The sequence below is a fragment of the Meriones unguiculatus genome, chromosome 14 (genome assembly GCF_030254825.1).
Source record: "Meriones unguiculatus strain TT.TT164.6M chromosome 14, Bangor_MerUng_6.1, whole genome shotgun sequence".
Lineage (NCBI taxonomy): Eukaryota > Metazoa > Chordata > Mammalia > Rodentia > Muridae > Meriones > Meriones unguiculatus.
The window spans coordinates 60,639,756-60,653,411 of NC_083361.1; the positions used below are offsets into that span (position 1 = coordinate 60,639,756).

General features: G+C 39.7%; 1 protein-coding gene across 4 annotated transcripts in view; it reads right to left on the reverse strand.

Annotated features, from left to right (window-relative positions):
- Mctp2 (multiple C2 and transmembrane domain containing 2) overlaps positions 1 to 13,656 on the reverse strand; it is a 238,291-nt gene that overhangs the window by 23,842 nt on the left and 200,793 nt on the right. For all 4 annotated transcript variants that reach the window (XM_060367331.1, XM_060367332.1, XM_060367333.1 and 1 more), the window contains one exon: positions 1,237 to 1,346. In XM_060367331.1, coding sequence (XP_060223314.1) covers positions 1,237 to 1,346 — 110 coding nt within the window. The remainder of the gene's footprint in view (positions 1 to 1,236; positions 1,347 to 13,656) is intronic.

Consider the following 13,656-nt stretch of genomic DNA (forward strand, 5'->3'; position numbering starts at 1 on the left):
TGCATCCAAGCCTTAACTAAGCCTCCATTTAAAAAGTGACCCAAAAGTGGAGGATAGCACATTAAGGGCTAGATTTTGGTTTTGCTTGTTTAGTTTTGCTTGCTTTTGTAAAGCTGTTATTGGGCACATAACACTCCGGTTCATATGTATAACAACACTAAACAACAGAATAACTCTGTCAGGGGTCACAGGGCCTTCTGGGGTTAAAAATGAATTCTCTAGTGTGTTAAAGAAGTCTCTCCTCCTAGGGTGCTGGGTGCTGCTGGCCCAGATCTTTAATCTCAGCACTGGGGAGGTAGAGACAAGCTGATCTGTATGAGTTCTGAGTTTGAGGTCAGCCTGCTCTTCAGAGTGACTTCAAGAACATCCAGGGCTACCCAGAGAAACCCTGTCTCAAAAACAAACAAACAAACAAACAACACCAACAAAAAAGTAAGCCCTCAGTCTGACCCTAAGAGATCCATGTAGGCAATGAAGTAACTTCATGTCCCTCCACCTGAGATACTATTAGTTGTATACCAATTTTGGAGAAGTTGGAAATTTTATTCTAGTGATTTACTGTATTCTGGAGTTCAGATTTAGAAAACACTTTGAAGCACATTTGCTGCCCTCTGATCTCTGAATAAATCCATGGGCTTTTTACTGACAAACCAGGATATTTCTGAAAGCTGGGAAGGGCATCATTAAAGTGGTGCTCAGAGAGACTGGGGCAGCAGGCTCAGGGCTTGCACGTCTCAGCACCAGGCTCTCTGCATATCTAGGCTGCTTTTCAGTGGAATGTTTTCTTTGGATTCCTGAAGTGGGTGTATGATTCTTTTCCTTCTGTTTTTTTTTCCCCCGCTCTGTCCAAATTCAATGTGATAGTTTTTGTTTTATCTTATTATATTTTATTTTGTTGTGTTTGGTTGTTTTTACCTAGAAGCCTGCTCTTTTTAAGTGAAAGACAGATAGGAGAAGAGGTGGGGAGGAACTGGGAAGAATGGAGAAAGGAGAAACCGTAATCAGGATATATTATTTGAGAAAAGAATCTATTTTCAAAAACAGGGGAGAAAAGGGTCGTGCTCAGACTACCAGTATAAACTAAGCCATAGAACCCCACATCTGCCAAGCTGACAAGCCCAGTTTGAGTAATACCATTGCTTTTCTTATGACTTACGGGATCCAAGAACCTCCTCCTCCACCATCCTGTAGATGCCAGGTCTAGTTTATGTACCACTGCACATGTGTAGAACTTACTTCTTAATCCTTTCCCCAAAAGAAGCAGCTTCCTCCAAAATGTTCTGGACGGTGGAAACAATATCCTGTACCATATAGATTCTCTCAATTATTCCCTTTTTTTCAGATTCCTAGGAAATACAAAAAAAAAAAAAAAAAAAAGCAAGATTTACATTAGTTACTTGGGACAAAAAAAGAGTTACTTGAAGAGAGCAATCACATTTTCCACACATGTTTATTGCTCTAATATATAAAGGCCAGTTCATGCTTTTGGTTGCTGCCACTCCTACCATGAGCCCCAATGACAAAAGGAGGTCCTTGGGATGAGAGGGGCTTCAGGTCACCGCAGAGAATTCTGCAGTTGCCTCAGCATGGCCAGCTGCTTTCACCTCCCTTCAGGTTATGTAAAGTACACCGGCACCCTCTTCTCTGACAGTGTAGCAGACATGCCCCACAGTAAGAGCAGAACACTTTGGAGGTGCACACAATACATTCACTTTGTATGCAAACTGTTGTGTTTTAGTCATGCTTCCAACACATTGAAGACATCAGGAAAACTTTAGTCAACCTTTGGCAACTAGGTCTGAAACAGAGCAACCCATCAAAGGCAGTGTATAAGCCTATTATCACAGCCTGTAAGCAGATATGACACCATATTATGTGATTTATTCATGAATGTAGAGTACTATATAAGCTCAGCTGCGTCAGTCTCCAATTCTTTATGTAAAATGAATTCCGTTGTCTGAGGATGTTAGCTTTAAAGTTAGCAAATCTTCAATAAATTTTACTATTCTAAGTAGCTGTAACACTACTAATATAACTTAATGATTACTCAAATGTCCACAGATGAAAAAAACTCTACAGTGGTATTTTTATACTATTTCATACTATTTATTGGCTTATCTCTTACCTACTCTTGTCTCTGCATCAATTTCACCTATAGCACTTACTATACACAACAATGGTCTTTACAAAACTTTCTTATTGAGATTGTTACTTGGGTTAGAAGTATGATAAATCATCAGGTAGAAACTCACTAGGGGAATACTCCTAGGATACTCTCCATACTACAAAAGAGGAAAGAAAGAAAGGAAGGAAGGAAGGAAGGAAGGGAGGGAGGGAGGGAGGGAGGGAGGGAGGGAAGGAGGGAGGAAGGAAGGAAGGAAGGAAGGAAGGAAGGAAGGAAGATAGAAAGACAAAATGAATTTAAAAAGAAAGAAGAAAGGAAAGATAAAAGAAGAAAAGGAAAAAAGGAAAAAAAGGAAGAAAGGAAAGGCAGAAAGAAGGAAAGGAAGGAAGGAAGGAAGGAAGGAAGGAAGGAAGGAAGGAAGGAAGGAAGGAAGGAAGGAAGGAAGGAAGGAAGGATTAACTAATTTTTATCTTCTATTTCTGCTTCATTTAAAAAGATCCAAGAGGGCTGCAGAGATGGCTCAGTCCTTAAAGGCTAGGCTCACAACCATAAAAAAAGAGCCATGAATGCAGTGAGCGCCCCCTGTGGCACTTAGAGGTAAAAGCACCAATAGGGACAGGTATGTATGATTCACTCATTCAAGTCGTCCGTACCCCACCATTTGGTATCGAGGTTGTTTCTTCTTGCAATGGCAACCCTGCAAGACTGTTTGACTCTCTACCTTAATTTTAAATGTTTTCCACTCACTATTATTCTTTAAGCAGTTTGTGCTAAAAAGTAGACACGCTGCCAAGGCAGCGTCATTCATATGCAGCAACCCACAGTTGCCTGTGAATGGCACAATAGTCAAAACCCATCTCTGTCTGCTGCAGAAGTCCCATGTTTACAAAGGAGCATTTGAAGGCTCTGGAGAGCTTGACCCAAAGGGCAAAGGAGCTTCCTCCTTGCAGCAGCATTGACTTTGGGTCAAAACAATTTTTTGGAAAATGACTCAAGTTTCTGTGTGGCTCAATTTCCTAAGAAAGTTCCTCTTTTAATTGTTTGATTATTTACCCCTACAAAACAACTAAAACTTAAGGTTCTGATTATAAAGAAAAGTGTTAATTAGTACACCAAACTAATGAAGGACTGTGACAGCATCCTTTCAGTTTTTAAATGAAGTTGACATTTTGCTGTGAGCATTCAGTATCTGTAGATGAGACTCACATTTGCATATTTTTAAGAGTCAGAGTAATCAAAATACTGTACATTTTGATTTATTAACTAACTCATTTTGATTACAGCAGCTAAACTGTAAAAATGGTTTCATTTTATTTCTATAATACATTGTTATAAAATAAAAATATATAGCATTTATACATTCAAATATAAAAGGCTTTAGGTTGGTTACGTGAATATTTGGAACTGACTCAGGAAAAGTTGTTATCCATGGTACAAACACTCAAATGCACTCAACAAACACACATTGTTTGAGGTTCCACTTTCATCTTCTACCAGCCTGTCACAGGATAGAAATCTTACGTACTTTTACTTCATCTTCTCATTTGTAATGTCCATCAAGTTGTTCCTAACCATCTTCAGAATTCAACTTAATGGTCATTAAACCGGCATCTTAATTGACACCATTCTAGACAAAACCAAAAGTGACGTTCTCAGCAAGTGCTTAGGTACCCTAAAAACTCATAACACTTGAGACAGATGAAAGATATGCACAGTTCTATACTGTAATATCAAATGTATATGCCTAGGGTATATTTTATATCCATTACTATAAACTTTCTTTGCTAAACATTTTTAAAGATAGTGCTTCCAAGAAGATATTTCCTTATTTGATGATTTTGATGATTTTATAGAATATATTCAGAATGACCATGGATTTACTATTTTCTATTCCTAGATAGGCTGTATTTTATGTTTGAAAGGTTTATCATAATTTAAACTAAAGCATGATTACCATGTGCTTGACCATTTTCATTCTTCCATGATGCGCAAGAGGGCTTCCACAAAGTACCAGTCTTTTCTTCTTCCAGAATCATGAACTATGTCAGCTTTTCTACAAAGTGCCTGTCCTAGCCATAGGTACTTTGTTATAGCAATACCAAACAACCTAAAATATAGCCAGCACATCAACAATACCTTTAGAACTATATTATCAGACCATGGTTATTTACTAACTAAATATTATATTTGTATATTTAATTATAAGCATCATTCTTATTTAAATTAAATTATATATTGATTAAACTATATATAATTCTTATTTAAATACTGATGTGCATTGTAGAAGGTTTTCTCAAGTACAGAATTACTCAATACAGTACAATACAATTCAATACAATAAAACCTTCTAATCATGTAACACATTAACTCATTGTGGTGGCCTGACAGAAAATAACCATCAGTGGCACTAGTAGGAGATGTGGCCTTATTGGAGTGGTGTTTTGGGAAGAGGTGTGTCATTAGAAGTGTATCGTTTGAGGTTTCAGAAGCTCAAACCACACCCAGTGGCCATCGGCTTCCTGCAGCCTGCCGCTAAAGATGTAGAACTCTCAGCTTCTTCTCCTGTCTGTTTGCAAGCTGTCATGCCTACTGCCATGATGATGATGGACTAAACCTCTGAAACTGTAAGCCAGCGCCAATTAAATGTTTTCCTGAGTAAGAGTTGTCATGGTCATGGCGCCCCTTCATGGCAGTAAAACTTTAACTAAGATGTTCATCTTCTGCACCATTTAAGTTGAAGTCACTAATCTGAAAACGAATATGTCACACAGGCATCAGCATTTAGTCCTTCAACTTCCAGGAAGCTCCACCCTGGACAGAGCAAGAAATTTGTCTGTGTTCACAAATATGTGACTTAGATCTGGGGCTGGTAACTTCAAAGAAAGTCTCGTGTCCCATATAGGAAGTGCCATGTGTATCAGGTGGCCTTTTAAAAAGTGACCATTGCATTCCACATTTGCTCTTATCGTCATTTGCTCTCTTGGTGTCTCTGTTCTGTCTACTTTCCATACAATGCATCATTTTGAAAACCTGGATCCTGCTAACTATTTCTTCTTCCCATTTCCCCTGGGTTTTTCTCATGAAGCTTTCATGAGAATGTGTATTTGATGCCTTTTGGTAATATCATGAGGAAAAGTTGTTTTCTATTTTCATCTAAGAAGCTGATAGGTAATCAGTGATTTTTAGATCAATAAATGAACATTCAGATAAAATAGAAAAAAAAAAACCTTCCAAGACATATGAACTATATAAATGTGAACATTCTGGATACATACTAATCTTCATAGTAGCCACCATTTTGCTCACTTTCTACCCTGCAAAATTATTTCAAAAAAGTGTATCATTTTGTGGTCTCAAAAGTAAAAAATCTGTGGTAGGCTCCTGTCCCGTTCCCTGTCTTCTCCTGCTTCAGTTATCTATCACGTTTGAATGAGGATTGAGCATCTTCCTTAGGGTCCTCCTTGTTGTTTAGTTTCATTAGGAGTATAGATTTTAGTATGTTTATCCTATAGTATATGTCTAATATCCACTTATAAGTGAGTATATACTGTGTGTGTCTTCCTGCTTCTGGGATACCTCACTCAGGATGATCTTTTCTAGTTCCCACCACTTGCCTACAAATTTCATGATTTCCTTGTTTTTAATTGCTGAGTAGTATTCCATTGTGTAAATGTACCACACTTTCTGTATCCATTTCTTCCATCAAGGGACATCTAGATTGCTTCCAGATTCTGGCTATTATGAATAGAGCTGCTATAAACATGGAAAAGGGGAATAGGTTCTCCCTTATCAGTGGACTAGGGGAGGGAGAGAGGATAGGATTGGGAGGAGATGAGGGATTATTGCTATGACAGAATACATGAGGCAAGTAACTTATAAAATGAAGAGGTTATTTGGCTCACATTGCCCATGGCTGAAAGATTCAAAATAGCATGTTGCCAGAATTTTAGTGAGCAGAAAAGGAAATCAACATTTAGAAAGGGGCCAAGCATTCAGGGAGCCTTCATTTTTACAATAACCTCTTTCAGGAGCAAGCATTCTATCCTATATGACCAACAGTGATCCCTTCCTTGGGTGTGATACCTGACATAATTACATCTCATTGATCTTGATTCTGTATAAACATATGGGGGCCAGCACTGGGACCCCCAGGAGTCGGAGATTCACTGTAGCAGTAAACATGATGACTTTTACCATGTGAGTCTTTGTTGCAGTTCTGAAAACTGAAGCTCATAGAATCCTGGCCCTGATTGGGGTGGGAGGCAGGGAAGAGAAGTCTCAGTTGCTTTTCTATTGCTGGAATAAAACAGCACAACCAAAGCAACTTGGGGAGGAACAGGTATATATCTGACAGCTTGTAGTCCCTCATATTGGACAGTCGGGCAGAAACTTAAGGCAGAAACAGAAGCAGATGCCCTGGAGGAATGCTGCTGACTGGCTTGGTCGTCCAGTTTTTTTATACATCCCATCCCTAAAAGCCCAAGACTGGCCCCAACTATAGTAGTCTGACTATACCATACCAACCACTCATTAAAAAAATAATAATAATAATACGTATAGCTTTAGCTACAGGCCAACCTCATGCAGTTGTTTTCACAATTAAGATCTCCTCTTCCCAGAAATGTCTAGGTTTGCATGAAGTTTACAAAAACCAATCAGGAACCAAGCTTTGTCACGTTTGCAAAATTGCCTGGTACTGTCATTAACATTAACCCCTTTCCTTCAAGCGGGCAAAAAGACAAAGGATGACTAGCCTTTTGTCTAGCTTAAAGAATACTGGAATGTATTTCAGTTTCTTAAGAAAGGCTCTTCCGCGACAAGTCTATTCATGTTGCCCTGATGTACCGAGAGCTGGTCTAGGAGCTGGAAGTGCATCCCGCTGGCTTTATTTACACATCTCAGATTGAACCAGGGAATGTGGTGATAACAGTTTAGCAGCTACAACATTGCCTCTGCTGAACCACACTGCCTGGGAAGAAGAGGAGCGATTCATTCCGAAAGATAGACCGCCGTGGTGGCTTATGCCTCTAGCGCTCTCAGCACAGACACTCCCGATTCCTACGGAAGACTGTGTTTAGAAAACCAGTGATGACTACTGGTGTGACTGCACAAATGAACAAGATGATTGCAACCGACCTCATAACCACAGCCAGGTCTTCCTGATGATTATAAACCCACAAAAGGATAGAGGCATACGGGAAAGCCTCAAGACTGAGGGTCTACTTGTGTAAGCGCCTGTCATCCATAGCAGAGGGGGAAAGAAAATGAAGATTTCAAACGCAGAATCCAATCTTACGAGGATATTTTTGTTCTATGCGTGTATTTGGCATGTGTCTTCATGTGCATGTCCATATATGTGGCTGTGGGGGACATACGTAAGTGGAGGCCAGAGGTTGATGTCATTGTTTTCATCATTCTCCACTTTAGGCAGGGTTTCTTCATCGAGTCTAGGGCTTGCTGCTTTGCCACTTTCTGCCTCCCAGGTGCTAGTATCATAAGTGGGCTGCTCTACCCTCCTGTGAGTAGTGTGGGTGGTGGGGATATAAACTCAGCTCCTCGAGCTTGTGTAGCCAGTGATTTTTGCCAATTTTACCCATTGTGCCAGCTCACCAGTTCCTGCTCTGACTTGTTTAATGCACTAGAAGAATGATTGACATTGACAGAAAGAAAAACAATGACAAGTCCCAATTCTCAAGAAGTATTTACTGCGTAAAGATGAATGCAAAAATCACCATTTGTGAATTTTACAATTGTTTACAGGGCATCAGACAGCCCATGTCTTTGGCTGAGCTTTGGATTAAGGATCGATAATGTGCCTGTGGCATAACATAGCTGCTCACTCTTCTAAAGCAAACAAAACACAAAGACTACATCAGGCGAGCTTGCCTTCCTCAAGGCCTTGTTCACCACCCCATGTCTCCAGTGAAGCCGGCTCTGTAGGTGCAATAAAGGAGCCCCGAGCCTCTGGGAGAGAATTAACACCATCAAAATGAATTTACAACTGAGAATTAATTATATAATCGCTATGTTACTTTAAATCTTTCCTGCTTGCTCTGATTTAGAGAACCACTCATTTTTCTATTAATTATCTAAGAGAAACCAGGGAGATATCCCTGAAAAATGACCTCGTCAGACAAAAAAAAAACAACAAAATACTTTTGACATGCTTAAAAATTGAGTGGTGTTTGTCAAAGAATGCTCACAAGGCCCCAAAGGATCAAGGCAGAAATTTTATCTTAAGATCCTCCCAGTGATGTCAGCCACCCAGATGAAAGATGTAAAACTGGGGCTTTAGACAAGATAAATGCACTGTCTATTTGAATTCATTGAATATTAGAGACCTGTAATTTGAAAACTTGAATGATCAACATTAGAAATTGATTGAGTGGCATTTTACGTGAAAAAATACTTAATATCTGTGCTAACGAGGTTGAGAAAGCAGTATTTCTGCTACATGAGATTAAAAATTGTTCCCTGGGAACCCTGGCTTCATGAACTACGAACCCACTTCAGGATTTAGCCCAGGAGGCATGTTCATGTGTACAGGTAGAGCCAACACTTTGTTGCATCCTATTAAATTGGGGAGGGGGGGCTAGAAGCCCATGGGCAAACTTGCCTGGATTACACAGTTGTAAAAAAGAAGAAACCCTGCCTCAAACAAAATAGAAGGCAAAGACCAACATCCAAGGTTGTTTTCTAATGTTTGTAAGTGTATTGTGTCATGTATACAATACAGAGTCCCATTCATAGACATGCATGCACAAAGATAGTGTTATTTATATGTTTGTGCACCACAGAAGAAAAGGGCATCAGAATGCCTTGAACTGGAGTTACAGACATTGCAAACTGCCCTGTGGATGCTGGGAACTGATCCCACGGTGTCCTTTGGAAGAGTAACTGGTGCTCTTAACCACTGAGCCATCTCTCCAGCCCCAAAGGTTATTATTTAATAGGGGGACAAGGCAATGCATGCTCCTTCTGGAGATTACTCTATGTCAAGTTGATCTTTTGCTTTGAGAAATGAATACAAAACTGTTTGAGTTTTGAATCAATACCAGTTCCAAGCAGCTTTATCCTGCTTTAACCATCTGATCTTGACAAAGAGCTCTGCCCTGGTGTTTATCAACATGTGCTTTTGCCTTGAAACATGAGTCTTGTCTGGTGTCAAATGAAAGGATGAAAAAAGAAAAGGGCACCATCTCTGACATCCTGAGGAAGATACTGGAAACGGACAAAAGCAAGGCAGTCATTCTTCATCTTTGGGACTCCAGTGCTGGGTAGACTGACTCCATTACATCTTCCCTGGGTCAGCTGACAAACAAATGCTGACACAAGGTAAAGAGGACTCATGGCTCCTGTAGCTGGAGCTACAGCAGACAGGATCACAATGACTTATGGCTTCCGGCTTTGTAGTGTGCATCCTTCACCTTCTTCTTAGGTAGGAAGGGAGGCAACTACTAGGTAACATATTCATCTGATTAAGGAAAGGAAAAGGAAAGGCTGGGCATATGATCCAGTCAAATATCTGTCATCTTACCATGAGAATGTTGGTTGGGAGAGTAGGTAATAGATGGGGAGTAAGTAAAAAAAAAGACACCTGACCTCTGGCCTCTACCCTCATGTGTGACATACTCACAGTAAGAAATATAACACACCATACACACACACACACACACATACACACACACATTTAAAACGCAAAAGGTAATTCTTATACACTAAAACCTGACTGCAACAGCAGCTCCTGTAAGCACCCCTCATTCCCTCAACATTTCCCTCCAACTGCCCCGACTACTTCTCAGTTTTGTGCAAGGGAAACTTGCCTAATACTGTGGTTTTCATGGAAGCACCTATGTGACTATGACCTTTATATTCACAGGTATTCTGCTACAGAGAAAGACATCAGCAGAGATGCTGCTTCCATGTAGGATGGATGGATGGATGGATGGATGGATGGATGGATGGATGGATGGATGAATGGATGGATGGATGGCATGCCTGTTTCCAAACAATGTAATACAGCTTACAAACAAGATTTAGCTCAGAAGACCTGAATTTGAACCCCACTGTGAAATGGACCGGGAAATCTCAGATGCATTAATTTCTCTTAAATGAGATATGTTTATTAACACATGGGGAAAGGAATAGCCAGTGGGGTGTTCTGAGTGCTGAATAAGTTAAAGGACACAAAAAGCTGAAATTCTTGAACATTATACAGTTACTAATATTCCACAATTTTGAGTATTTAAATATCTTATCATATTTCTCTAAGTTTATACTGTTATAGTCATTTCTTCATGCAATACTTATTTTCCTGGAAGGAAAAATATGATAGCTCTATTTTATATCAATTGCTTTATAAACTGCCAACTTAGAAATTATCTAAAATGTACCCTGTAAGCTTATAGATAATGGGGACTCAGGGTGCGAGTTTCATTAGGAAAGACAAGAGCAACCATTAGGAGTCTCTTCAAATGACTAGTGGGTGGTGATTCCTCTGCTTTGATGTTTAGTTTCAAATCCCAGGCAACACGGTCAGCCTCAAAATCATTAAGAACAATAAACAAAACCACAACCAATAAACAGAGAAATGAGTTTTAGGGTGTGGAGTTAGGAATGACAGAGGTAGAAGAAAAATAGTGCGGTGGGGGAAGAGGACCAGAATGCATAGTTAACTTGTATGAGATTGGGCAAGAACAAAATTCCCTAATAAGAAAAATGGCAGGCGGATAACCAGGATACAGGGTCCAGTTTGTTCCTTCTTAGCTTGGTGGAATGATTTTAGACAGTGGGAAAGTGAACAGCTTAATGGAGCTCCGACTAGTGAAGAAGCAGCCCCATGGACTCTAAACTTTTAGATAATAATCTTACTTAATAGCATCATGGAAGACTCATGGAGTTTATAGGCTGGTGTGTCTTGCTCCTCGGTGTTTGAAAGCACATACCAAGAACAACACTTATCGTGGATATTTAAAAACAGCTTTAAGCACTAGGGACATGGCTCAGTGTCATGACAAGCAAGGTATCCGAATAATATCTGAGGACCAAGTTCAGAACATTTTTGGACCGCTTCCAAAGGAAATGAAGTCTCAACGCTAAGAATAACGGAGATTAGATGTTCAGAAACAAAATACACATGAGATGATATGTCAAAGAAGCCTAGAAACTCAGGAATTCACCCTCTTGTGAGTCAACACATACATCTACCGATCATTAAGAACTGGATGCAACCCAGTCTCCTACTAAAATCTTGAAAGTGACACAGTGTGGTAGGAACCCTAACAGTAAAATTACTGCATCGATTAAAAAAAAAAAAAGAAAAAGAAAACACATTAAATCAAATTATCAGTGCTTAAATTAGAATGGGCATTTACTTTACTGCTATGGAAAAATCGACAACCAGCTTCTCTTCACCACATCCTGCATATAGATTGTGATTGTTCAGAAACTGGATGCTCACACACGCACACTTTATTACATACTTAAGACTAACTGTTCAAAGAAGCTTGTTGAAATTTTTCTTTTCTTAACAATACCATACTCTGTCATTAAACCTGGCACCATCTCCTACAATAAGCAAGAATCACTGATTGATCTGCCTAGGGAGGTGTATGTGTGTCTGTCACTGTGTGTGTCTGTGTGTCTGTGTGTCTTTGTGTGTCTGTGTGCTGTTGTTATTTTACTTCTTTAATAAGACCCAAAAGAAAATGAGAAAAACTCTTCCTTCTGATAGATTATCAGACATTCAGACACTCCATGACCAACAGCATTCCTAGTTTAAGGGAACAGAAGATTTGCCTCTCTAGGAATTAACCCTGGTAACCCTGAAAACATTCTGCAGTTTTAAAAATTTATTTTCTACTGGTTATGTGCATGTGTCTGAGCATATGTGTGCGCATCAATCTGTATGCAGGTGCACACAGAGACCATGGGAGGGCAGCAGATTTCCTGGGACTGGACTTTTATGCAGTTGTACGTCACCTGATATGGGTGCAGGAAGCAGATCTTGGGCCCCGTGCAAGAGCTGTCAGTGCTCCTAACCACAGGGCCATCTCTTCAGTCTCTGCATGCTAAGCTTTCCAAACAGGAAAAGTACAAGTAATGCTCATTCATATCTTCTTATTACAGAATGTCCCTCAAGGAATACTTAGATATTTCTTGTTTAAAGAAAGGTGTTCATTATCTTTTGATTTTATCCATAGCTGATATAAAGGGATGGATTTCTTTTCTCATTAACACTAGTAGGCATTTGTGCCATCATCAATGACCCCAAAAGACATAGTGTCGTTCAAGTCCGCTGACAGCCTAGTTATACTAAAACTCACCTAGACTGTGAATATCAGTGTAGGCTTTTTTTCTGATAGTAGGAAACATTTTTTTTTAATTTTATTACACTCCATTATGCTTCCATCTTCCTGACGCTAATAGTAAATGCTGGAATATTCTATGTAAGTGACTGTTGGGCTGGAACAAGAAAGAAACTCTCTGGGAAAGTATTTATACCTTCAGTGATGAAAACAAGATATTATTGTCTTACATGACCTTTCGTAAATATGGGTACAGCATTTTACACAATTGTTTCTCAGTTCATGCTCCAATTACTGACCTTTACTGTGTAGAAAATTAATGCAATTTTCATTGTAGTGCATCTGTACAAGTAAGGTCCACATGAATAATCCCACATAGGAAATATAATAAAAATAGAAAATGCTAACTGATTGTTGTTGGCTGAACTCAGCCATTATCTGTATGTTCTGGGGTCCCTGGAAAAGTAGACTTGCAACAAGCAATTTCTTACATGGATCATCTGGTATTAAAAAAAAAAAAAACAAACAAACAAAAAAAAAAAAAACAAAAAAAACTGTCTTCCTTCAAAGTTTAGTCTGTATGCTTCGTTTCTTAAAAGCCAGAAATCTACTTACCCACAAGATGTATTTGCTATCACAAAAGAATAGGCAGCAGAATTGTGACATCCAATCTAGTTTCTAACATGGATGAGTGCAGTGTGCTGTGAAGAATGAAGAGGAGCCAGAGGCGACAGTGATGTCATTTCACGACCACCTCTATTCCAGACAATAAAAGTATGACAGAACCCAGACCGTGCATGGCCTGGTCTCTGAGTCAGAGGAGGCAGAAGATGGGAGTACATTCATCCCCCAGACAGCCTTTCATCCTTTGTCATCTGGGAAGGGAAACTGGAGATGAAGGCATGTCACTCTCAGGATAGATGGGAGTTGTAGAGAGTAGCTTTCCTCCCTTTTGCTTTTGCAGGGAATGGCTGTGTATTTAACTTGTAGATGGGATCGGGTGTTTTACAGATCCCAGAAGCATGTTCTGTCATGTCTAACACACAGCAGAAGCCGTGGGACTGTGAAGATGATCATGCAACAAACCCCTGTGGTGGGGAATAATCCTGCCACTGCCTGGCCAGGTCTCAGCCAAGCACATTATGGCACTGGGCTCCGGTCCATAGAGAGGAAATGATGCATTTGGATACACATGGGATGGGTCCTCAAGAGGTCTTAGTGTTG